The sequence below is a fragment of the Pelmatolapia mariae genome, linkage group LG4, assembly GCF_036321145.2.
Source record: "Pelmatolapia mariae isolate MD_Pm_ZW linkage group LG4, Pm_UMD_F_2, whole genome shotgun sequence".
Lineage (NCBI taxonomy): Eukaryota > Metazoa > Chordata > Actinopteri > Cichliformes > Cichlidae > Pelmatolapia > Pelmatolapia mariae.
The window spans coordinates 11,841,486-11,868,340 of NC_086230.1; the positions used below are offsets into that span (position 1 = coordinate 11,841,486).

At 40.3% G+C, this 26,855-nt stretch overlaps 1 protein-coding gene across 1 annotated transcript in view; it reads left to right on the plus strand.

The window, feature by feature from the left end:
- Nucleotides 1-26,456, plus strand: part of LOC134625738 (myocardin-related transcription factor A-like) — a 30,109-nt gene extending 3,653 nt beyond the window's left edge. The window contains exons 2-19 of the mRNA XM_063470988.1: nucleotides 2,222-2,287; nucleotides 9,149-9,204; nucleotides 9,712-9,787; nucleotides 9,906-10,055; nucleotides 15,436-15,611; nucleotides 16,699-16,806; nucleotides 17,128-17,193; nucleotides 17,345-17,523; nucleotides 17,670-17,850; nucleotides 18,652-18,853; nucleotides 18,946-19,103; nucleotides 20,139-21,074; nucleotides 21,343-21,540; nucleotides 22,091-22,204; nucleotides 24,777-24,920; nucleotides 25,031-25,114; nucleotides 25,259-25,307; nucleotides 25,909-26,456. Of these exons, the coding sequence (XP_063327058.1) occupies nucleotides 2,222-2,287; nucleotides 9,149-9,204; nucleotides 9,712-9,787; nucleotides 9,906-10,055; nucleotides 15,436-15,611; nucleotides 16,699-16,806; nucleotides 17,128-17,193; nucleotides 17,345-17,523; nucleotides 17,670-17,850; nucleotides 18,652-18,853; nucleotides 18,946-19,103; nucleotides 20,139-21,074; nucleotides 21,343-21,540; nucleotides 22,091-22,204; nucleotides 24,777-24,920; nucleotides 25,031-25,114; nucleotides 25,259-25,307; nucleotides 25,909-26,456 (3,491 nt within the window). The remainder of the gene's footprint in view (nucleotides 1-2,221; nucleotides 2,288-9,148; nucleotides 9,205-9,711; nucleotides 9,788-9,905; nucleotides 10,056-15,435; nucleotides 15,612-16,698; nucleotides 16,807-17,127; nucleotides 17,194-17,344; nucleotides 17,524-17,669; nucleotides 17,851-18,651; nucleotides 18,854-18,945; nucleotides 19,104-20,138; nucleotides 21,075-21,342; nucleotides 21,541-22,090; nucleotides 22,205-24,776; nucleotides 24,921-25,030; nucleotides 25,115-25,258; nucleotides 25,308-25,908) is intronic.
- Nucleotides 26,457-26,855: the final 399 nt, after the last annotated feature.

Sequence of the window (26,855 nt, forward strand, 5' to 3'; positions counted from 1 at the left end):
GTACACAAATTTTAATAGGTTTGAACTTGGGGATTTCGGAAGCCTATTCCAGAAAATGGAATGGTCAGGCTAAATGTTAGCCTGCTTTATTCAATAATCTTTATGGTCAGACGATGCAAATAAAGGTATGTTTGAAAGAGTGAAGGTAAAGAACACTGTCCCAGCCATCAAGCATGATAGTGGTACGCCATGCTCTTGTTGGACTGTCTTGCTACAAGTGGTACTGGTACATTGCAAAAAGTGGATGGAACAATGAAGAAGGGGAATAACCACCATATTCTTAACCTTCATTTCAAATCAGCATACATCCGATTTGAGGCAAAACTTGTATATTTGGAACACCCAGTTGTATCAACTATGATTGAAGCTAGGACACAGTTGAATGCCCCAACAGGATAAAGATCCCAAAGATTCAGCAAAACTGGTTTTGGAATAGCTGAAGGTTAACATTAAGCTTCTGAAACTGGCTTCTGAAAGCTCCAACCTCAACGCTTTTGAAAATTTGTGGCCCATCATTCAAAAAATAAATCTTAACCAGGAAACCAACCAATTTAAATGAACTAACAATTTTGTCAAGAAAAAGTGGTACGATGTCCAGCCCAAAGTTTATTGATGGCTACCATAGGGTTCTGGTCGAAGTGGTACATGCTGAGGGACATTTAACCAAATATTAATGGTGGTGTATCTACATTTGAGTCTATATGTATACTTTTAACCCCGTGTAGAGAAAATCCATAATAAATTCAAACTTTTTTTTTACCCAATTCTTGTTTTTTAACATTGTGTCCATAGTCAGTTCCCCCCTGGAAAAAACAATTCGAAGACAGCCCAAAATCACCTACATTTAACCAAACTGTATTTCTACATTAGTTTATTTCTTTTACTTGTCTAAAATTGATGAAGGGCTGATCAAGCATACCCACATGGGGTCTTAGCCCATGGTGGAGGAATACTCTGATGAGGAAAGATGAGCTACAGTTTGAATGTCACTGGGGTGATCAGCTTCAGCCCAGAAAGTACAGCAGTAAATTTTCACTTTATGGATATGTCCTTTCAAACCACTGATCAGATATTATGGCTCAGCACTGAGTACTGGATTTGTACTTACTGTAGAAGGTTAAATTTAAACATTTAATAGAACCTATTTAGGAAAATGAGAACAAAATGTGACCAGGCAAAAAACAAAAAGAAAGAATATTAAAACACAGATATTCTGTTGTGCATTTCCTCACTTTGTCATAAGATTTTCCCAAAAAAACTATCAAAAGCATATGCACGCGCTTCATTTGTGTTAAAAGAAACAAGCTAAACATAAATGTCTGGCTTTGCTACATGGGAACCAAAACCTGCAGCTGAGACCAAAAGTAATTTATTAATCCCACTCAGTCACCCCATCACATTGTCATATTGCCTGATCTGCTCTGAAAAGACCTGTGATTGTAGGTGAAGTTATTTCTTATTGGTAGTCACAACTTATAACACACTGTGCAACACCTCAGCCACACTTCTGTGGCAACTGTGTGTACTAATACAGTGGATGCAGAAAGTCAGAGTGCGTGAAAAAGACCTTCACACTCAAAAAGTTTCCAGGTACTACATTTTACTGCAACTCACTGCTCAGATCAAAGTGCTGATGTGCAGAAAATCCTTTCCTGCCAGTCCATATTTTTATATCATCTTGAAGTTCAGCCCTCAAAATTTTTTGCAGATATAAATAAAGTTGTGTGAACAAATTAATAATTTATAAAATACAATAACAAGCATCAAGTTCAATCCAGGTGCTCTCAAAATGAGCAGTCTGCTGTCTTTTTTTTTTTTCTCACACTCTGTGTGATCTTGTAATGTCACGAATGTGTGACTGTGGGCTGCCATTTCATCAAAAACGTGAAACAGGAAACTGCCAGTACGTGTGTTCATGTGTGTGTCTGACTTCCCTTTGTAGTGTGTTACATAACCTTTGTGCATCCGATCATAAAAGATCACAATTTTTGTAACAGCTAATAGTGTAGACAGAAAAGTCCTCATAGAGTAACTTGGAATTATCACGGCAGCATAACTGCTTCAATCTACTGCTTTCATTTTGCTCATGGGCATTTGCTTAGTAATGTCTCTACCTTTGTGGCGTTCGGTGGGTGAGAACTGAGATAAACATGCATACACACTCAGTCTGATGATGTTTTCCATTCATTCTGCTGCTACTGACTTGCATCTTGGTGTTCAGTTCTTCAGCTGAAGTTGCAACAGAGAAGGAGCAGAGAGGAGCTCGTCAGCCAGGGGATCATGCCACGTAAGTTACAACAAAACACTTTTAAGAAATATTTTGATATGAACTGTAAAATGAAGCTGATGTAAACTCTTACAATAACCTTGTTAGTAGATACAACCGGCACATCTAGTACTGCGCCAAAGTTTTGGGTTCCACCGTATGTTTTTTTATATTTTGCTGCCAAAGAGCCAGACTTTGTTGTATGTTTTTTTATTTGTCCTTTTGAAAGCACAAAGTTTTTCTTTGGGCACTGGCTGCTTTTTCACTGATTTTCAGTCCATTCCCTGTATCTCGCCATTTTCAGTAGAATGCTTTTTACTTGTTTGTTTGTTTGTTAAGCCACTAAACACTGACCGATCAATCATTCAAGCACTTAACTTAATAGATAAACCAGGGTTGTGTCTACACATAAGGGGCAACTTATCAAAGAAGTCATTTTAACTTAAATAGACTGTTTGTTACTGGCAGCCTATCACAAGAACATCTATTTTGTTCCCATTTTTTCAGTTGAATTTATCCAAAATGTCAAACGTAGCAAATTTTGATATAAATAAAACTGAATTTCACATCAAAAAGGCAATTCTGAAAGAGTTATTTGTCAGTTATTTGTCATGACATATCACAGCATGATGTACAGAGTCTGAACAGTATCTGAATGTCATCTCCTAGGAAATAGGAAAAACTCCAGTAACACAGGACCTTTAAAATTTTCTGAAATTGTCATCAACACATACTGAGGAGGTCAGGAGAGAAGTACAACCATGAGTATCTACAGCCGTCTGTACAACACTCTGTCATGGTTTGGGGATGCATTTTAGTGAGTGTTGTTGTGGATCTTGTCAAAATTGATGGAATCATGTACACAGAATTATGATTAGATTTTGACTGACCATGCAACACCATCTGGAATGATGAAAAAGATGAAAAAGATCCCAAACACACTACCAATGCAGTAAAAGGATAGAAAAAGAGACTTAGACTTTGAGACTTAGAGCTTTTTATTGTCATTGTGCAGTTTCTTGCACAGCCAGATTGGGTAGCTGGACCACAAAGGTGCAAAAGTAAAAAGAGAAAACAATATACAACGAGGGGGGGACAAATATATATATGTATACATATATATGAGTGAAAAACACACAGTGGAACACTATCAGTCATGGATTGGCCTCCCCCGGACCTCAACATTATTGAAGCACTGTGGGGTCATCTTGACAGAGATCAGCACAAACAGCAGAAACATCCAAAGCTTTAAAGCCTGGAGAACTATTCCTGAAGGCTACTTAAAGAAATGACAAGAAAGCTGCCTAAGAGAGTTCAGACTGAAGACTAAAGGTGGTCATACCAAATATTGACTTTCAAGCTTTTTAGAATTGTACAAACTCTATCTTACCTTATTGCCCACTTTATTTCCATGTATGTGTGCATGTTTCAGTAAATTGCTGCGCCTCTTTCCCATTTCCCTATCAAAATATAAAGAAGTGATTCAAGACTTCTGCATGGTATTACACTCATTTATTCATTGGTCCATTAGATTCACTAAAGGTATGACATAACATTTAAGCGTGTAGCAGATATTATATTATCTGAAAGGTCATTTATTAAATTTTTTAAAAAATGGGATTTAAATTTTTTAAATTTACATTTTTTTTTTACATTTTTTAAAATTAATTAATGTCAAATCATGAAAAATAAAGAAAATTATATGTGTATTTTGCTACAAAAGAAGGACTAGTTTTGTCTATAAGATGACACAAAATGAATCAGAATCAAATTATCTTTATTAAGTGCAGTCCCTGCGGTGTCAGGAGAAAAAGGTTTTAATATAATTACAAAAGAATAGTATAAAAAAGAGGAATAAAATAGTCTTTCAGTAATAATAAAAAGAATCTTATTGCACATAAACACTATTGCACAGGATGTTACAGGCTGTCATCCATTGCACAGTATTCGTCAGGTTGTATTGGAGGTGATTACTTGTAATTCAAAGCCCTAACAACTATAGGGGAGAACTGGCTATTTAGTCTATTAGTCTTTGTTCTGATGCTCCTGTATCTTTTGCCTGATGACAGCAGCTTGTACAGATTATGAGCAGGGTGTGAGGAGTCTTTTATGATATTTCCTGCTTTCCTGAGACAATGAGAGCAGTGCAGTTCATCCAGAGGGGGTAAAAAACAGAAAGTGATCCCTTGGGCGATCTTTACAATCACACACAGAGGCAGTAGCATAGGATGCTCTCTACTGAGCAATGATAGAAGGACACCAGCAGCTTTTGAGGGATGTTGTTTTCCCTGAGGATTCTCAGGAAATAAAGTCTCTCTTGAGCATCTTTCCCAGCTCCACTGTGTTCACACCCCAGAACAGGTCATCCTAGATGTGAACTCCCATGAAGCGGAAGTCTGACACCATCTCCACCCCATCCCCATTGATGTAAAGTGGTTTAATGTCCATAAAATCCACAACAGTCTTCTTCGTCTTGGTTGTGTTCAGGAGCAGGTTGTTGTCCCTGCACCACGCTGTCAGCCGCTCCACTTTGTCCCTGTAGGCAGACTCATCCCCCCCATATGTTATAGAAAGCTTGTGCCATGTGTTGCAGTTTGCTTCTTTTTCAGATGCTTACATTTGAGGATTGCATATAGGCTCATACAAAAAACATGAAAGCAGCACAAGAACCTGTAACATATAAATCAAGTAACACGCAACATTGAACAGAGAAAGATGCATTTCAGCATAACAGCTACATTAGTTGATGCAAGTTAGTAATGAAATTAAAACAGAAGCGTCTGAGTGCAGTCTGCCGTGCCATTTTAGGTTTATTCTAAAGAGATCTGGATTGCAGTTAAAATGTGTCATTGTCTCCTTTCAGTCTTTACAGTGAGTTACTCAAGATCATACTGCAGCTGCCATCATGCATATCCGTAGCTGCTTCTTATCAGATTGTGAGAGTTCCCCATCTGCCATCCAAGTTAGCTGCTACTTTTGGCTCAGTTTTTAAAAAAGGCACTTTTTTTCTGTTTGGTTTATAGAGTCTTAATTATTCTGTTAAACCATTGAATGCTACTTTAGGGAGCATAATATGTTGGTTTTTTTATGCTCAGTGTGGCTAACTTTAGCATTTCCCCACATTTTATTTTCTTCAGAAAATGAGGCTCAGTCTTCCTCTGACAATGATTCTCACAGTAGGTCTATAAGCACACAGTCTGACACAGGAAGTGTGAGACAGTGTGTTGTGTGTCTTATCTGCTAATGATTCTAATATTTACCTGCTCATGTGGTAGATGTTTAAACTGGGAGCCTGAAAACTATTCATATGGACTCTGTATGCAAGTGCTTTACTGCTGCTGAATGTATTCACCGTCACAAATATGCACTCACTATTTTCCCTCACTATAGGTACCATTTCTAATACAATAATGTCATCTTATCTTTGTGGGCAGACAAACAACTCTAAAATGGAATTATGTAAATGTTACCTTTGTTAACATGCTGGTACTGTTAAGTTTCCATTTTATTTATTGGCAGCATTTCGTGCGTACCACGCTAGTCGTGGTCATGTTAGGTGTGACCACAGGAGTCATCACAGTTCTTATCTGCTTTCACTCTCCTGCCGAACGTTTGAAAAAAAAAAAAACTGACGTGGAGATCAAAGATGAATGTTATGTGCACATGTTTTAATTCAGTTATCCCATGCCTCTCTTTGCTTCTTAACAAAAGGTGTGTAGCTTTGTTAGTTTTTTGCAGTAGTATTCAGGAACGTTGCAGTTGAGCCAGGGTAGAGACCGATTAACCCTGCACAAAATCAACTAGTTCTTTGTTTGAGAAAGCACCTGAAAGTTAGCTTTGTCACGTAAAAGCTGTATTGCAGCTCCCCTGAACTCTGTGGTGTGCTTGCTGTTGTCATGTTCTAATTGACTAGATTTATGTGGTGCCTGGGAACTACCTTTAAGAGAAAAAGAAACTCATAAGTCAGCCAAGTTTTGCAATAATGAGCATGCAAAACGGCATTGCATCTGCTTAATATGATGTGGTTACATATTTCATTTATTGTTCCTACATGTTAGTGACTTCATGACCGCAAGATGAGTATATATACAGAGCCAGTACAACAGACCAGTCTTTCTCCCTGGACCATTCGGCCCAGTATGCACTGCACTTCGCTTTAAGCCTCTTTCTAACCTTAGTAAGGTAAAAACCATGCTACAGCCATGTTGTTCTTGTGGGGAAACTTGACACAGCACTCAGTGTGATGCCTCACCTAGTCTGTAATTTTTACACTTCTCAGAAAAAAACACTAAAAATAGTTTGTGAGTTCACACTAACCTACATGTGATCAGGCTGAGTTAAACAAAGGAGGCGGGGACCTTTTTTATTTCTAAAGAATTGTTAACACAGTCGATATTATGAGCACAAACACAAGAAAGAGACTGAAAGCATTAATTAGTAAACCTGCCCTAGTTGCATGGAATTGCAATATTTACTTTTGCAGATGCTCCTCCACTGATTATGAGCTCTGTAAATATCTGAGTATTGCATGTATACTTGGTGCAGTATTTGCAAATGTATCACACTTTACACAGCTGACCTGCAGGACAGCTAAAGACATTAAAGAGGAAGTGCTAGACAGCAGGAGACTGAACATAAAATATAGTTGCTGTCAGAGGAAGTGATGTTGTTCAATATTAAAATGTTTAAAGACTGTTGCTTAGCTCTAGCAGGGTGGTAAGGAACCACTCGTGCACATAATGGGGTCTTTTCTCTCTGACCCCATCTCAGCACTCTCTGTTTCCTCCTCGTCTTTTGCCCTTTGGTCTGTTGTTCCATTTTTCTTCCAGCTGCCTCCTCTCATTTGTCATCTCTCCCCATCTTCTCTACATCTGTTTCATGATTCTTCATCTTCCTTAAATCTATTTTATCCTCTTCACTTTCACTCACACTTTTAACCCCCCCGTGTGCTCATCCAGCCATCCTTCCCTCGATCCCACCACTCATTTTCAATGTAGCTGACTGACAGGCAGGTTTATACACCCTCAAGGTGGACACATAACCTCCTTGTGGATGGGTGAGAGGTCTAAGAGGGCTGATGTCTCCAGGGTGTGTGAGAGTGAGTGCGTACCGGCAGTGTGACAGTGCTCAGTGACGTGAACTGAGGCTTGAGCAGGTACCAGCAGTTCTGCCCCGGGTTTGATAATGCAGCCATACTGTGTGTGTGTGAAGTACAGTACAGTAAGACATTTTTTTTGTTGTGCTAGCTTTGGCGCATGAGATTTGAAACTATACTGTGACTAGAAAATGACATGCAGCCCTCATCGCACACACTGACAGCTTCATACTTGGTTTAAGACACAAGTGATGTAAACACATTGGGCTAAAGTTGAGTCTAAGACTTTGAGTGCAAATAATTCCAGTGTCCTCACATACATGTAGTATGGATATGGGGACACTATATAATAAATGTGCTGCCTGTATGGTGGCCCTGAGAGGTCAAATACACTGCAACTTAAAAAAAAACAAAAAAACACCAGCAAATAGAAATATTTTACTGAGTGTATCTTTTTGTGAACCAGATAAGATGGCATGTAGTCCTACACAGTATTGTGATAGATTGAATTCTGGATAAATTGCCATCACTAGCAGTGAAGCTCCCCCAACACCATCACCCACCAGTATATGCTTGATGGTATCTACACATGGAAAGATCACAGACTGAATCACTAATCACACATTTTTGATCAAAGTCCAAATTTTCAAGTCATTGCAAGACATGTGACTACTTGGTCATCCACAGTGGTGTTTTTCTTTGCAGCAATTTAAACACCAAGGCCTAAATTTACTGACAGTTAATGTGAGAGTCCGATTGCCAAGAACATGACCGAACTAGAGTAATGGTGTCAGTGTTGAGTCTAATAGTATGGGGAAGAGGAAGTGATGTAAAGAATAGACTAGCAGCCTGAACATCCAGGAAAACAGGAAGATTAGTGGTTACAGATCTTCCTCATTGAGCTTTAACATAAGCTTTACTTGGCCAATTTGGAAATTTGACACCTGGACCATTGTATTTAAAGAGAAGGTAAAATAATAATTGTGCCACTTGGTGGAATTTTACAGACAGTTTCCAAAAACAAAAGTCAGATTTTGGTTATTGTTGAAACACATTAGAGTTGGCTGGTTTTGCAGGTATTGTCAAATACATTACCAAAATTTGCTATGTATCTGGAAATCCACTTGTTCTTAAAAGTTTGAAACATTTATTAGAATATTTAAACAAAATTCTTTGTCTGCTGCTAAATAATTTGGTTCTCACATGTAGAATATTTATTAGGTCAAGATTTAGATCCTCTTTTTTGTCTTAGACTGCTTAGAAGCAAAGCTATATTGTAATGGTTGAGCTGTTGCATTTAACTCAGTATCACGGTGTCATGATTACCTCGAAGGTTTCCATTACCACTAATCCCGAGGCTTTGCATAATCACAAACCTACACAAGTCCTTCTTAAGTCATCTTTGAATGCTGAACAGTTTCCAGGAAATCCACTGCTGTAGAGAAGCTCATTGGATCGAAGCAGTCAGACTTCATCCCTTTACATTTCTCCTTTGACTTTGTGATTTTTTTAAGCTTTTTACAGCAGCTGTTGTTGGGGGCCAGTATCCCAGCCATCATTGTACTTTATGCACTACATTGAACTGGTACTCAGGAAAAAGCTTTGACTGAGACCATCAATAGACTTGATATTGAACTAAAGAGGCAAAGATCCATGAAAAGCTCTTTTGCTAACCCCCCACCCCCCCTCCCCCCCACTAGCATCAATACACAAACCGCCATGTTAACACCCTATCTCTTTTTGCCTGAATTTTTTTTCTTTACTATGCCCTCTTTTTATCCTCTTAGCACTGAAAACTTCAGCTGCCTTCCATGAACAGAGAAGGAGCTTGGAACGAGCTCGGGTGAGTATGTCATCCTCAAATCAGTCACTGATGTCAAAACTGATGCAATTTAAGCTTTGAGAGTTTTTAAAACACGTGGCATCATTACAGAAGCATTCTGATTTGTCTTTTCCTGCTTTAATGTAAGCCAAAAAAAGAGTTGGGATAAGACCATTGGCTTAGACAAATAGACTTAGACTTGTACAAAGCAATGCGAAACTATCCACCAAATCAGTGCTTGCCCAAAGAGCAACATCATTGGTAGTTGTGAGTACGTGGGAAGATGGATGAGTAGGTTAAAGTAATTCTCCATTAGTAACTAGCTAAAATGATTAGATAAACACAGGCCCTTTAGTTAGCTTAGGAAAGCACGGTCTACATTGTTAAGAGAAGGGTTTGTGGAACTACACCTAAAGAAGGAGAGGAACCACATTGTTTAACAGTGTACAATAAAGGGTTTGTGAGTGCAAAACTGAGAGATTTTCCACTCCTTCTTCTTCTTCATCTTGTCTCTTGGTCTCTCTCCAGACGGAAGACTATCTCAAGAGAAAGATCAGGAGTCGACCAGAGAAATCTGAACTGATCAGGATGCACATCTTGGAGGGTAAACACTACACAGAGCCTCATACCTTTGGAACTTTGGTCAGTCTAACGGAAAAAGACCCATTAGATCCATGCACACTCGTAAAGAATTGCCATGCCTGGTTTGTGTGTCTATGCAGAGCCGTTCCTTCAGGTCAAGCAGCTACAGCTGAAGAAAGCATGCCTCGCTGTTGATTTGAATGATAAGATTGCCCAGAGGCCAGGGCCCATGGAGCTGATCCATAAAAACATTCTACCTGTTCACTCCAGTATTAAACAAGCCTTCATAGGTAAGTGAGAATTATTTTTAGGCAACAGTTTCAGTATAAATAAACAGGACTCAGCTTGCCCTTTACATCATGTTTTTGCAATTTCACCAAATTGTTTATTGGGTTGCTGCCATCTTCAGCTGGATCACCATAAACCCCTCTCAGGATTACTTCTGCTGAGTGGAGGAAATTATTAGCTTAAATGTTATAAGTGCAGAATTATTTATGGTTGATTGCAATAAGCTGACCACAGAGAAAAAACCCACAAACAAAGCGTTGAGAACAGATAGAATGATCTTAAGCAGATAGATGCAGTTATTGCGGACAACTTGTGTAAGCCTCTCAAGAGCTTATCTGTAAGTCTCTATTTTCCAGCCATCAATACACAAACCAATACCAATGTTTCTTCACACAGTCTCGATATGTAGGGCTGTTGCACAATAACACATTAGTCATGCCAACTTTAGAAGGCCTTACTTTGCAAATTTTGTTTTATTATTTCTGCCCCCTCAACAATCAACAAGTGTACCATTGCTATATAATTTCCTGCACACAGTCTGTGTGGAGGAAGGAAGTGTGATATAGATTTTCATCAAAACACACCCACACTGTGAGGCTCCTGACAGGACATCCCTCCTGGCCCCTTCCTCCACCTATCATGAACGTACTGATGTTTCCTCCCAGATCCCAGATGCTTCAGTTGTCCTCACCAGGCACCCATACCTGTCAACAAGAACCACCTAACATACAAATTCTCCACAAACAGCGCACTGACAGGCAAACAATTCAATAGATCAATTCTATGAGTTTGGAAAGGTTGGAGTAGGGTAATTGTAAATGATGCATGACCTCTGATTCCCATTTTAACAGACAAGGGACGAAGATGCTGCTTCCTTCTCTGTTCTCTGTTGGTTTTAAACAATCACAGTGCCTGTTAATAGAGAATCACTTGCTAATTGAAGAGGTGACATTTTAAAATAATGGGGACCTATTAAGCTTAATTCAATTGCATATTAATATTTTCAGAATAGATCACTAAAAAAATAATCCTTAGTTGTTTCACACTGGCCGTTAATGGAGCTTCCTCAGTTCATCTATAGTCTGAAATGAGCGCTTTTAGCTCTTTTCCAGTAATTTTTTTTGAGGTAATTTAATAGAAAAAAAGAATGCTTTATTCATAAATATACATTGATTAGTGCGCAACTACATCTTCCAACAAATAGATGCATTGTCATAAACTTAGAATCAACCCATTAAAAATACACAGCAACGAACGCAAATTTTGATTTGTGTCTTTAGCTATGTTAGCGATATTTTATCATCTGAAGAGGGGTCCACTTTACCAAAGAAGCAAAAATGCGAGTCAGAGCTGTAACACATGAAAGAGTCCATAAACATGCTTTTTTATTCTAATATTGTTGCAATTACTTATAGTCAGCAGATCAGATATGCCACCCTTCCATCTCTGGACAGCTGACAATGAGGCAACTAAACAACACAGTTAGCTGGTTATATGCTAATGTTGTGTCAACTAATGTGAGATGAGCATCTTAACAGTCACATTTCCCCTCTGACAAACAGGTTGATAACTTTCTCACATCATATGAGAGTTTATGAGACCAACAATGTTAGATTCACTTCAAAAAAAGTTTCACTTGTGCAGGCTAACAGCGGCAAAAATAGCAGTGCTTACTGACATAAAAGGATATCCTCAGCAAAAGAAGTGACTTTCACTTACTCATTGACTCGTGTTGAACTCCTTTCACAAAGTTTTACAGTCTCCTCCAGAGTAAATAGACATGAACACTTCTCATCTGGCATTCTGTAGCTATCAAAGACTCTAGTTCTTTTGCTATAGCTGTTATGGGGTCCGGTGTAAATGCAATGTTTTGATCTCTCTTGGCTATCTGGAACATGTTTGTCCTACAATGGCCACGGTACCTAGGATTATGAACTTAAATTAGGAGAATTAAAAAAAACAGAGTTCAGCTGACTGCAGTCTACTGACATATAGCAGTGAGATTTTACCCACCAAGGTCATTTTCTATATGTTTGGTTGCCCATCGTAGTCAAGAGATTTGCGCAGCACATGGATTTGAATTCTGTGTTTGAGTTGGCCATATCAAGTACATCTGCTCCAGCCCGTTCTCACTCCCGACGCGTGATATATCGATGATTTTTCACGTCCTGAGGCGTTCCATGGTGACCTTCCCCATTCCTATGCTACGCGGCAGATTGTGGATGAAATTGAATAGAAGGAAGCTCCCGTGGTAACACCTGTTCCAGCCCTGTATTCCAGCCCTAGGTGTTTTCCAAAGCGATTTAGGTAAAATAAACGTACATGTGTAGATTTATTCCAAACGGTTCTCATGTTTCCTCATTTTTCAGAACTCGTAATATAGGTGTGGGTGGCCAAAAGCGTAATATACCGATGATTTGTCACCTAGCCTTAAATATTACACTTTGGGAGTGAGAATGTGTTGTCTGCTTTCACTGGCATCATACAGCTCCAAGAATAAAAGAAACTTCCTGAAATAAGGATGAGGATCATCTAAGTGGGATTTGTATATAGAACACTTTTTTTTTCTTTGTACTGTGGGAGCAAGGAATCGGTGGGTCCAGCTGCTTGATTGATGTGTAGAGGAAGAAGGTTGAGATTTAATAACAGACTGTGTCAGTGGAATATCCATCTCTGTCACTGCTACACAATAAACACAATTACATTACCGCCACTTTTGGTAGGAGCACTAGAAACTAGCTAGATGAGGTTGACATATGAGCATACAAAGCATGATGCACTCTCACACCCACACACAGCACAGCTGTAAGCGAGTCATTACATTATTAAATCAGCACCGTGTTGTCTTTTCATCATTACCTGCTGATGGTAAATTAATGGACAGCAGTGTGTTCTAAATAGCAGTGGGCTACTGCCCATAGTACCTCCAGTAATTTAATAACTCAGTTCTATTATTTAAAAAAAGGCTCTACAGCAGCCTGGGGATCCTAGCGGGTACTTTTATTCCTTAAATCCCTGTGAAGACTCATAAGTCTGCATAATAATGAAATGATTATATGATATGGCGCATGGGAAAGCTGGCAGGCTTGGATTAAAGCTATGCTGTAAGATGTCTTAACCTTCCTGTGGCTGGCTAAGGAAAGTTTGGGCATGTGGTTGACAATTTTCTTTGCAGTTTTTTACATTGCTGTATCTGATTTACTATTATATCACGCTCAGCTGCATTTATCTGTTGCATACGAAACATATTTTAAAGATATTTTAAAGAGAATATTATTAGTATAGCAGGCATAAACAGGGGAAGCCGTCACATAAACAGTTCAAATATTCATCGCATAAATTACACAGACGATCCTTCAGAATCCTCAGCACAACGTCATCCTTAGAGAGACGCCATCTGTTACATAAAAACTGTTATGAAAGCCTCGTTTGGCTGTGTGGGAAATGAACATAGATGAATGAAAAGCAATCGCTTGACAAAAACCTGACTCATCACAGGTGCATCTAGGACTGGCTCTGGTGGACATGATATGACTACAGAAAAGTGTTTAAGTAGTTTAGACAGCTCTCTCGCTCTCTGTGTCAGTTGTTGACGAGACACTGGGGACGAGTGTCTTGTGTGTATTTTTGTAGGATATTGAACATTAACAAATGCGAGCCTTTGATGAGTCACCGATACTTGTGGAGGAGGCACCGGTGATAATTTGTCTGACTTTGGAGGCAGTAGCGGTTTTAGATACAGGCGACACGGGCGGTTGCCCGGGGCGGCATCGTGGTGGGGGGCGGCATCACGGGCATCGGCAAAAAAAAAAAAATTGCTCGTACTCATGCTGCCCCGACATCAGCAAGCGCATATTGGGAATGTCATAGGCACCGATCGGTTTTCTATCGCCCATTTGCTGAGAGTAAGGGCGCCCTCCGTTTGCGAGGTGCGCCTGCTGCTTGCGGCACAGGGAGGAGAGGGCGGGGCGGCGGGGGATTCTCTGGGTGGCTGGAGCAGCGTCTAATAACCAACTTGCAAAATAAAACAAAATAAAAACAAACCAACAACACGAAAACAGCAGACATCATGATACAGACTTATAATTTGCACCGACGTTTTTTCGAAATTCTATACGCGAAAAGTGAGCGCGAGAGCCCTCGGTGCGCCTGCTCGCTGCTGAAGTCAAAGTAAACTTTATTGTCATCTCCGCTACATACAGTCCAGTATATAGAGAGACAAGACGACGAGGCTCCAGTTACAACAGTGCAAGTAAACAAATAATAAATATAAGAAGAGTAAGAAAATAAATATACACTTTAAGACCAGGGGTAAAGGGATCAATAACAATTTAAAATGTATATTTTATATTTTGTTGATTTAAAGTCTCACACACAACCCGTTTTTAAAGTTTAAAAAAAAAGAGAAAAGAAGAGGAGGAGTTTAGCGACTTCCACAGTCGCTACAGGCCGGGGATGGAGCCTGCCTATTTGCCTGACGCGCTGTCAACTTTACGCAATAATGCGAGAGGTGGAATTGCTTGCTTGTTTATTAAAGTGCTTGAAAAGTTTACAGAGCAATGTGATCGGCTCGCGATTCAAACTCTTAAAACATCACAGCTCTAATGCAACAAGGGGAAACTCGTTGTGCTGCGGTCAACAAAAACTACGGCTACCCAGCCCTACTCTCTGTCACCCACGTGACTCCCGTTACACATCACCATAGCAACCAAACAAATGAAAACCCAGTGATCATTAAAATTCAATACATTTAATTATGGCTTCTACAAGGAGAAACGAGCAAAAGATACAGGTAAGCAGATGTGTCATTGGATAATGGCAGGTCATGTTTCCTAAAACATTAAGAATCAGAATACTTTCTTAATCCCTAAGGAAATTATGTGGGTTACAGTTCCTCCAAGAAGAAATGGTAAAAATAGTAACAGTAACAGACTAAACTCCAAACAATATATACAATAATATAATATTAATTAGTCAGTGTCAATTGTTGATTTGTCCTGTTCTCATTGTATGACGAATTATGATGTCTGTTTGGTAGCCGTTTGCATACTATGCATACTCTCTCTCTCTTCATATATAGGGTCATATATGTGTGTGTGCGTGTGTGTGTGTGTGTGGGGGGGGGGCGCCAGAGGGCGTGTTCGCCCGGGGCGCCAAACAGGCTAGGACCGCCACTGTTTGGAGGTGCCCACAAGGTGTTAGAGTCACAAGCAGAAGTCCAGTGGCTCAGCTGTTAATGCAAGTGATAGTGTTACACAGGCACACAGACTTGGGCAAGGACGTAGAATCACTGGGTAGTACATTTATTTTATGGTTTAATTTAACTAGATAATGTTTATTTCCTTCCCTCGTCTCCCCCACAATCCTCCCTTCTCCTCTCAGAGACGCAGTTTCAAAGAGCCTCGGGAGAGAACTCTTCATTTGATGAGGACACTAATGACAGTCTGTCTCCAGAGCAGTCCACGTCTGTCAGTGAGGAGGGTTGTTCGTTGAGCCTGGGACCTCTGCCCTCTCCAAAGGAAACACTGACAGGCCATGGCATCCCGTCTCCTACACAGGTAGGATCACTGCAGAGAGTGGGACTAAGATGATGTGCAGAATGTATGCAAGACTGTAAATCCACAGCTTAAAAGCAATGTAGAGGCTGTGAATTAGTGCATTTGTCTGTGTATATGTGACCTGCATCAGATTTACCACTGGTGGTGGTGTAGCACAGTGTGGGAGAGTTTATAGTGGGTGCAGTTCTCACAGAGGGGATAACCAGGCTGTGGTGAGGGGAAAATAACAACATTTTGAGCACCCACTCACTCACACACTAGCAAGTTTAGCATTTCGCTACATCAACCATCTGATGCATAGGTTTAATCCGTGGCATGGAAAAGTACTGTTTTGTATCATTTAATTACTGAATAAAAAGCAGTGAAAACTACCTGGAGATTTATTCACTGAATAAATTAAAATCCAGTTCTTCCCTCATTGAAGTGCACCAACAACAGTACTTCCAAACCAAGCATACTGCAGTAAATACAAGGCCAATGTTGCTAATGCCAGTACCGATACAAATATTTCCAACTTACAAAGGCAGCTTATGTAGGGGAGAGCGGTGTGTAATGACTCACTGGATTGTAAATGTTCCTGCCTCTAAAGCACTTTGGATCTTCTGTTGTTTAAATGAGCTATAAATAATATACTTGTGACAGTCAACATATGGTTGTAGTGCATGTTTGAAGTTTATTTTTTCAGCTTCCAAAAAAATAATGATTTAGCAAACAGTGAGTTAGAGCTTAGAGGATAGAAACAAAATATCCATCCAATACCAGTGTCGGTATCGAGAGTATTTATATTTGGATCGATCCACCAGCCTCTAAATAACAGCAGTGGATGCAGAGACTCCAGACATCTATGGGATGAGTTTGATTGTCGTATGGACATTTGCCATGCGTCTGGAGGGGGGACAAATTGAGCATTTGTGAACATTGTGCGTTTTGTATGTAAACCATTCCTGCTATGTAATTTTACATTTACCACAATCTTCGATGTTCACTACTTTAAAAAAATGAAGACCTTTTCAAATGGGATGATTCTTTTTGACGCCTTGCAGTTTAGCCATGAATGATCAGCCAGTGTTTCCATCCAACCAATCAGGTCCCACCTACAGCTCCTTCTCTCCTACCAACCTCTGGGTCACCCATTTCACTCAAGCTGACCAATGAGAAAGGGGCGTCATCTCTCCTGAGGACAGGTGCCAACAAGGTAACATCTGTCAGTTCAGCTCTGTTAGTTGTTAGACACGCATACATTAGACTGGACCGCTTCAGTCCTGTCACAATGACGACTAAATTATGAGCTTTCGTAAATGATTATTTTAGCTGTTAGTGCTAATTGCTAAAATTATCATTGAGAGCTGTTCAGAACTGCAGATGATGAAGTGAACACGGTCTCCATAGATCACCTCTGGTGGTAACAGGAAATCTCGCATGTGTTGTGGGTTTCTCATTTTGCTTCCCTCATATTGTGGTTTAAAGTTTCATTTTACTCTCATTAAAATTACTCATCTTTTTTTTTTTTTTTTAGCCACAACCCAAACCAAACTGTGACCGCTCTGGCCTGAGACACAAGAAAACCAAGGACAAACCAAAGGTAGAAACTTCTCCTTCTCTGAGGAAACTATTCTAATGCTGGCATTCCAAATAGCCAGTGTAGCTACAGCTAAGAGGAGGCAAATATTTGTCTAAAATGCTGTACTGTAGTGCTGAAATAATGACTCGCTGTTAATGGGGGTGCTTTCCAGATAAAAAAGTTAAAGTACCATCAGTACATCCCTCCTGATCAGAAGGGAGATAAAGAGCCTCCTCCTCATCTGGATTCATCCTATGCCAAGATCCTTCAGCAGCAGCAGCTCTTCTTGCAGCTCCAGATCCTCAGTCAGCAGCAGCAGCGCTACCACACCATCCTCCCTGCACCAACTAAGTAAGTCCAGATGCATGCTCTTCTGTGGAGTCTGAAGGATTGCACGTTCAAAGGCCGGAAGGAACATGGGACATAAACTTCTGTTTTCAGAACTCAAGAGCACCTGTTAAGATTTACTTTTGTGTCACTGTATTTTTGCCCAGCAGATCCCAGACAGCTCAGCAGCCATCTTCCTCCTCTAAGTCTATGCACACCTCCTCCTCCCCACCTCGACCTGCTGGTGCACCTTTAGACTTCTCTAAACATTTCGTCCACACCTGTCTAAGTTCTGTCCTGCTAGGTGGAACCAAACCAGTGTCTCTGCCTCCAAACCTCGATGAAATGAAGGTAAATTGCACAGCGACATGCACATCCCAGAGAAACCTTTCTTACCTTATGTGTCATTTTTATAATATGAGTAACATGCATGACTGCATACTAAGCATTCAGTAAAGAATTAAAAGTCTAAATAAATATCTGTCTGTGCTATGACCTGTCAGAACCAAGCTAGGTTTATAGCAGGAATGGACGATTTATCAATAAAGGCTGGAGTTAAGTGATGTATTAAAAGTGTGTAGTAATGGTAGGGCTAAGTGGGTGGCTGTGGCCAGGTGGGAGCCACAGCAGCAATATGTTCAGGGAATCCAGAGATTTCTCTTGAAAAATATAGTGGCAGGGGGGCTGGAGGAGAGGCTGGAGCTGGAGGAGAGGCAGGGTTAAACAAGCAGATTTGCAGATTAAGTCAAAAGGCTGGAATGAGACTGACTGGCTGTAGTAGCTGATTCTACAATCTGGAGTTGTAGTGGAGTTGAAGGTGATTGGTCCATTCAAATGGTACACCTGAAACCACTCCTGAACTGAGACTAAGGTAAAGAGAAGAGGGAGGCTGGAGCAGCTGGCCTGACATTCGTACCCTTTAGATGGAGTAAATGGGAGATGTGATGTGATGCATGGAAAGAAAATCCTCAAGGTTTCTTTCATTCGAAGGAGCCAACCAGCTCAGCAAAGTTAAACAATGAGACAGTGATGGATTACTTTTTCTTCTTGTTTTCGTTTTGATTTCCCTTTCAAATTTATCCTAATCTCTTTGCTTTCCCCGTTTCTCTTTCTTCTATCTCAATTCTTTTTTAAATGCTGTCTTTACATCAGGTTGCGGAACTGAAGTCCGAATTAAAGCTGCGTAACTTGCCTGTCTCCGGCACCAAAAACGACCTCATTGAGAGGCTGAGGACATATCAGGAATTAAGCCGAGGCAGTGACACTACCTCCTCTCCAACAGCAGGGTGTACCACAGGGCCAGGGGCTGAAGGAGCAGGAAAATCATCCAAGAGCGCTGCAATCATCATCACCAGTAACAATACACGCATAGAGGTGATCATAGAAAGAGTATATAAACTTTCTGTTAACTGTCTAATACCAGTCTTTCTGGACATTTTTGTGTAGCTGAAGCAGGCAGCAGTGGGAGCCTAAATGCAGCAAAACCTCAACAGTTCATGACCTGCAATGGGAGCCTTGCCTCTTCAGCTGTCTCCTTCATTCCCTCACCGACTGCCATGAGTCCAGAAGACACCAGTTTTAACAGTGACCTCTTAGGGGAGCTGGTAATACCTTTTTGTTGCTATAATAAACCTTAGAGGACTTCAGAAATTTACTGAAGAAAGGCATGCATTACATATATTTAAGTGTCACAGTGATATAAATTCACTTCCTCTCAGAACTTCCTTGTTTGACAAACTCAAGATAAACTCAAACCAAAAACTAAAACACCACAAAGTGTTGATAATGAGACACTTATATTGCTAATGAAGTTGACAAGTGGAAGATGACAGATAGATTTTGGTCCACATTGACATGACAGCGTCACACAGTTTTTCTGGATGCACATCCATGATGTGAATCTGATGTTCCACCATAAAAAATGAATGAACATGAAGTACATTTGTATGACGAATTAAAGGAAAACCCAATATACATGTCTTTGTGAGGTGTTAAACCAGCAGACCCCAAAATGTTTTGCGCCACGGATCAGTTTATATTTGACAATATTTTCACAGACCGGTCTTTAAGGTGTCGCAGATAAATACAACAAAATAAAACCAGTACCGGTACCAAAAAAAAGATTTATTCATAAAACACAGGAAAAGACCCAGGGAAACAGAGTTAACGATAAAAACGCTAAAAAAATAATGATAAAAACCCTGAAAACTATAAATTTCACACCCGAGCCTCAACTCTCGCAGCCCGGTACCAAACGACTCACGGAACGGTTCCGGTCTGTGGCCCGGGGGTTGGGGACCGCTATGTTAAACCATGACATGTCACCAAAATTAGTTCAATTCTGTAAAAATCCTACAGCACATGATTCCTCTTATTTTCGTACTCATCAACTGTTCAGCTGCCCCTCTGACACTATCAGCCTGGAAGAGTCCCCGCTGTCAGGCAGAAATATTTAATGACAGAATAAAGGTGATCGTTCAGATCCCACACTGTAACAGAGGCACTGGACCATAGGTATTCAAGTTTTTCCTTTAATTTGTCAGCTCCTTGTATATTGTAAGGTGAACCATTATATAATTAAAACTGCAGAGACACAGTTTGCTTTACACTTATAGATTACCTATTTCTTCTCTCAATAGATGAGTTCACCTCTCAACCAATTGAGCCTCCAGCCATCTTCAGTTGCTCAGCTCTCCACAAACGTTAAAGAGGAGCCTCGATGCTCGACTCCCGCTCCTTGTCAATACTCTTTAAAGTCTGCCTCTCTTCAAAGACGCTCCTCAGTATCTTCAGGTGTCCCAGCCACTACGAGCACAGCTCCTCTACTGAGTGTTGATAAAGACAGATTGCTGCAGGAGAAAGATAAGCAGATAGAGGCGCTGACCAGGATGTTGTGGCAGAAACAGAGATTGGTGGAGGTGCTAAAAATGCAGCTGGAAAATGGAGACAGAGGAAAGGCTCCAGAGCCAATCAGTACTCTCGGGGTAAAGGAAGAACCTCTCGATGAGCCTGATGTTGCCTTCTCAATGGACTTTGATCGATCTCCCTCGCAAAAATCACCTATTTCACAAGCGATGGATATTACCAAGGTAATTGTGAAACAGGAAGTAATCGAGGAAGAAGAAGTTAAACCTGAGAAAACTTTCCAGTCCCCAATCACTCATGGATTGCTGCAGTCCTCAACCCAAACACAGGAGGAGCAGCTGGCTCAACAACACACCATACAGAAAGTCCTGCTACAGCAGCAGCAGCAGCACAACATCCAGAATCAGACGCTGGAGAATCAGCACGACCTGCAGAAACTTTGTCAGCAGAGAAAGAAAAAATCTCAAAACCAGCAAAAGCAGCTCCTGCTGCAGTCACAACAGCAGCATCAGCAGTCAAAGCACGTGCAACAGATGCAGCTGAAGCAACAGCTTCTGCTGAAGCAACAAAAGTCGCACATGTTGCCACAGCAAATGAAGACTAAACAACAGACTAAACAACTACAGCAAATCCAGATTCAGACCAAAATACAGCTGAAGCAGCAACAGGTGCTCAAACAGCAGGTGAAGCAGCAGCAGCAGCCATCTAAGGTTAGGACTGGGTTTTATCTATAGTGTGTGGGGTTGGAGTTTTATTTAACTGCATTGCTTGTAAAGTTCTGCTGTTAAGAAGGATCCTGAACAATCAGCTCTGGTAAGAATTTAGAATATTGAGAATAATTGTAACAATCATCATCTAGCAAGCACTGAGTATGATGAATCAAAACGGAAGTTAATTTGTTGCCATGCTGGTATGCAGTGAAGTGTAGACTAGACTGTGTAGGATCTTCCCATAAAAGTTCTCTTTTCTGTTGAACAGGTGCCTCAAGCATACCTGAAACAGCAGTCAGGCTCAAGTGCCTCTTTCTCACTGGACCACCTTAAGATTGACTCCACCCCAACCCTGGTCACTGACACCAACGGTAACCATTTTCTGATCGCGCTGACCAATCACCTTACTGGAAACAAAATAAAGGACCCTGCTGAGGGAAAAGCAACCAATCACATTACACTGCAGGTACGTAAACTCAGTGTGCATGCAATCTTGTTGCTTTTTGAGCTACAGAATTACAATTATAGTTAAATGTAAAGAATATCAAACAGTACTGTAATACTCAACATAATGTTTAAGAAAATAAATTTTACTAAGTCTTACAATGATAGCATTAGTGTTAAAATGTAGAAAGACTGACTCACAAAAGCTTTGTCAGTCATATTTACATAGATTAATTTATTATATAAATATATAGTGTGATATAGTCTATACAGCATTAATGTTGGCCACACAGGCACTGATCTCTGCATTTCCCGCAAAAAAGTATCAAGCTCAACTCAGCAACTCAGGGCAAAGCTGTATTCAGATCCTACAGGTGGATGTTGCACTTAAGGCTGGCCTTTTTGTAGAAGCATCAGGAAGCCGAGTAGCTTTTAGGTTGGTGGTGTACAAAGGCAGACCAAAAACAGATAAGCAGATCATTGTTAATTGAGCTGGACCGCATGAAATTTGTTTCATTGCTTTGCTGTCTGTTCACTTCTTACATTGATAACTACCTCATTTGTTCCTATAGCGACTCCAGTCTACTCCAGCCAAACGTCCAGGCCACAACCCTGTTAAGCTGACCAGAGCTGATAGTAAAGCTCAACAAAGCATGCAAGTGAAGTTTGTGAAAAAGCACACTAAGGTGAGGATTAAAACAAGACATTTCTGATATGACTTTGTTGCCCAAACTTAGGTAGTGTATACAATGGGAGAAATGATTCTTTGATTCCCTGCTGAATTCATAAGTTTGCTCATGTACAAAGAAATGGAAAGCGTCTAAATTTTATGGTAGTTTAATTTTAACAGAGAGACAGAATATCAACCAAAACTCTAGAAAAAACACATTACATAAAAGTTTGAACTGAATTGCATGTCACTGAGTAAAATAAGTATTTGATCCCCTACAAATCAGCCAGAATTCTGGCTTCCACAGATGTGCTATGTGCCCACGTGGAACAAAGATCAATCAATCGATCAATCGGTCAATCAATCGGTCAATCGATCGGTCAATCGATCAATCAATCAATCAATCAATCAAAGATATCAACTCGTTATGTGCATAAAACACACCTGTCCACAGCATCACTTTCTTCCATTCTAACCTTTTACAATTTTATTTATATAGAGCCAAATCACAACAACAGTTTCCACTTTATATTCCAAGCTAAAGGCCCTAAAATACTACAGAAAAAAACAGAGGAAACTATGAACAATAATGAGAAGAAAAAACTCCCTTTTAACAGGACAAAACCTCCAGCAGAACCAGGTTCAGGGAGGGGCAGGCATCTGCCACGATTGGTTGGGGTGAAGGGATGAAGACAGGACAAAGACACACTGTGGAAGAGAGACAGAAATTAATAGTAACTAATAATTAACTGCAGAGAGGTGTATAAACACATAGTGAGTCAAAAAGGTGACAGAAGAAGAAACACTCAGGTCATGATGGGAACCCCCCAGCAACCTAAACCTACTGGAGCATGACTAAGGGAGAATTCAGGGTCACCTGATCCAGCCCTAACTATATGTTTTATCAAAACAGAAAGTGTTAGGCCTAATCTTTAAAAGTAGAGAGGCTGTCTGTCTCTCTCCACCTCTCCACCACCATAGGCAAAGAGTTGTCAAATGATGTCAATCTGCACAAGGCTGGAATCGATTACAAGACTTGGTGAGAAGGTAAGGATCTGTTGAGGCGCCATGGAAGAAATCTAAAACGATCATCAATCCCTCTTGGTCTGCCACTCCATGTAAGATCTTGCCTCATGGGGTGAGAATAATTATGAGAAAGGTGGTGGATCAGCCCAAATCTACACAGTCCTCCTGTGTAGATTTGGGCTGATCTACTGCTTGTTAATGGTCTAAAGGCAGTTGGGACCACAGTCACCAAGACGCACATTAAGGTCATGGAGTACCCTAGGCAGTTTTCCGACTTCAGTCTTATAGAAAATCTGTGGAGAGAGCTGAAGCTCTGAGTTGCCAAGAGCCATCGAAGAAACCAAAAGGATTTTAAGATTTCTTTAAAGATGGGGGGGGTCACCTGTGATGTGTGCAAACCTGGTGACCTTCTACAAGAAATGCCTTACTGCTGAGTTAACCAACAACAGATTCTCCACTTTGGGATCAAGTACTTATTTCGGTCATTAACATAAAAATCAATGTATATTTCTGGATTTTTGGTTTATATTCTGTCTCTCTCCATTGACACAAAACTACCATAAAAATTAGAGACTCTTCAACAGGGGGTCAACTATTTTTACCCCACTGTAACTATATTGAAAAACTTAAAGTGTTACATTTCACAGCTCTTACAGTAGATCAGTATGATCAATATGCCACTATGAGTGGGTTTTAGCTCAGAGCATATTTCTTTCGTAGCAAAATTTTGTAATAAAAAATTGCTGACTCTGAGGTATATAGATTATCTGTCATATCAAGGATCTCAAAAGGCACATCATCTTCAAGGCTTTAAGCAATTCTATTTTTAAATATCATTTATCTCTATTAGACTACAGTGAGAGGAGAAAAACCCAAATCCTTGGGATCTTTTTATTTGGTATCCATGAAGTTTCCGTATAAAAGATCTGAAGTAATTTTCTTAAATATTTGTACCATTTCTTTTTATATTTGATGAGTTATACAGTTTAATCTCAATGAAAACCACACACCCCCTGAGCCATCTCCAGTGCTGAAACAAAAGTCTGTTAATGCGCCACAAAGAGATAGAAAAACATGAGAGTGTGAGAGAACTGCTCTAGTGAGTGCAATCGCATCGAAAATTAATGATGTATGCTGTTTGAGACAATGACAGCGGTCCTTGATAAGTCTCTGACACTAGCCTGATGCTGATTATTATTGCTTTGCTAATTACTCCTACGACATCCTCCATTACGATGATTTACGGTGTTAATGGATGAAGAACAAAGACTCTATCGCATTTTGGCTAATTGAGATGCACAGTATATCCTGCCGAGTGCAGGTGTGCTGGAGCGCGTGGTCACTGGGCCAAAGCCTGCCTCAAACACGTCAGGATTTAGTGGAACACTGTATCCTGATTAGCAATTTTTCCGTGTCTCGTTATGCCTTCTGTGACACTTGATTTAGAACTTGTCTACATCTTATGAATAAATTTACTGGTAACTACATCAGTACTGCTGACTTTTATTACTTTTACGGTGCTTACAGACCTTTCCAATTTTGTTCTTTAATTGAAAAAACAGAATGGAGTACTTCAAGTGTCTGTAGAGAAACCACACCAGGGCACAGCTCAGTGTTTGTCAGCACCACCCAGTCTACAGCCATTCTTCAGGGACCAAGAGCCTGCTCTCTCAGGAAAAAACACCCCTTCATCTCCTTCTCAGAGTGTAAGTAATCCAGCATTGATGTGAATAATTTGTCATGGTGGGCCTGGAACAGGACTTGGAACTTTTTAGTTCTTCATTCATTTTCGCTCACTTCCTCTTATCTCTACCAGGAGGTGTGCCCAAATCTGGAGGACTTGTTTAGTCCTGTATCTCCGGCTTCTGTTCAGACAACAGCCTCATCTCCCGATGACAAAGTATGATGATTAAAAAAGACATTTCAGTTGCAAAATGTACCTTTTTTTAAACTATGTTTTTGATCATGGGCTTTCACATGAGGCATTTGTATAATATAGTAACACTATATGTAGTTTAAAACATAACATGTTGTTTCTCATCAGGACACAGATCATGAAGATGATTTCATTGACATCATCTTGCAGAGAGGAGGTAAGATCTCAAGATAGATAGATAGATAGATAGATAGATAGATAGATAGATAGATAGATAGATAGATAGATAGATCATGTTTGAGTTTTTTGCCCTCAACAACATGTTCATCACCATTTTCAACTCAACCTGGAGTAGCAGGGGCACTGAAAAAGCTCAAGAGGTCCAAAGTTGTTGTTTTTTTTCCCCATTAGCTTTTTGTCATCACATTTTCATCACATCTCATTTAAATGTTCAGCAATTCCATTATGGAATCATGGATTGGTAGTTATCAGCAAATAGTGTATATCAGCCAGTAATATTGGCCCGCTGATTGGTCAAGCTCTAAGCTATATTTAGTTACTCTGTAGGTTTCTGACTTAATCAGTGTTTTGATTTGTTGTCACTAATACCTGCTGGGTTCTGTGTGGGGTCATGCTGTTGGTTTCACTGCCTTTAGCCTTCCATGGAGATATGCTCCAGAACAGAGCGAGCCACTAAATATAAATTACTGCAGATGGAAATAGAGAGAGATGTAAATAATCTTCTTTTGCCCCTAATACTTGGTTTAGAGTTCTTTCTATTTTTGTTGTTTTAATGTTATCTTTGTGTTTCCTTTCAGAAACTTCCTGTAAGCCTCCACCAGACCTCTCTCTGAACCGCCTTAATCGAGACTCCTCCGCTTGTTCACTTCCTCCCTCGCCACTCCAGGTGTTGCTGCCCCCATCTCCCCCCATTCCCCCCAGCTGTGGCACTCCACACCCTGACCCCTCTTTGCAGCCTGAGCTTCAAACTGTGGCCGACACCACAGGACAGAAGCAACACCTTAGTCATGCTGAAAGTGGGCGCCTTGAGGACTTCCTCGAAAGCACCACTGGAAGGCCTCTTCTCGGGGTGGAGCCCGGAGGTCTACTTAGCTTGATTGATGACCTTCACAACCAAATGCTGTGCACTTCCAGCATTCTGAACCACCCCCTTTCTCCCATGGATACCTCAGACACGGCGTCATGGGAGCAAGGGCTAGACAGTATGGACTGGTTGAATCTTACCACAGAAAGAGATAGAGAAGAGGAAAGTCCATCACTGGCTCTCCAAACTCCCCCTAGTGTCTTTTCCACAGACTTCCTGGATAGTTCTGACCTGCACATACATTCGGAATTCTCCTTATAGCCTAGAGCTACTGGAAAACTGATATCCTATGTAGATGGGTGCAGTTACTCATTATCCAGTCACTTATACATAAAAAAATGCAACTGATTGCTGAGGTTTCAGTATTTGATTAGGGCACTTAGTCTCTATGTTCTCATACATTTGGATATTGGATCTTCAAGAGCTTTGACCTTTGTTTATTTGTTTATATTTTGCTGCACTGATTTTGATGCTCTTATTAGGCAGGTCCTATATCTGTTAGTGCATCTTTAGCAAAGGTCTTGTTGACACTTTTGTGCTTTTAACTCCAACATAATCCCCAAAAATGTAAATTACTCTTATCTTGTCTTACCATAGACACAGTGTTCAAGTAAAGAGGTATGAAAACTTACTTGATATTTGTCTAATGACAATGCAATC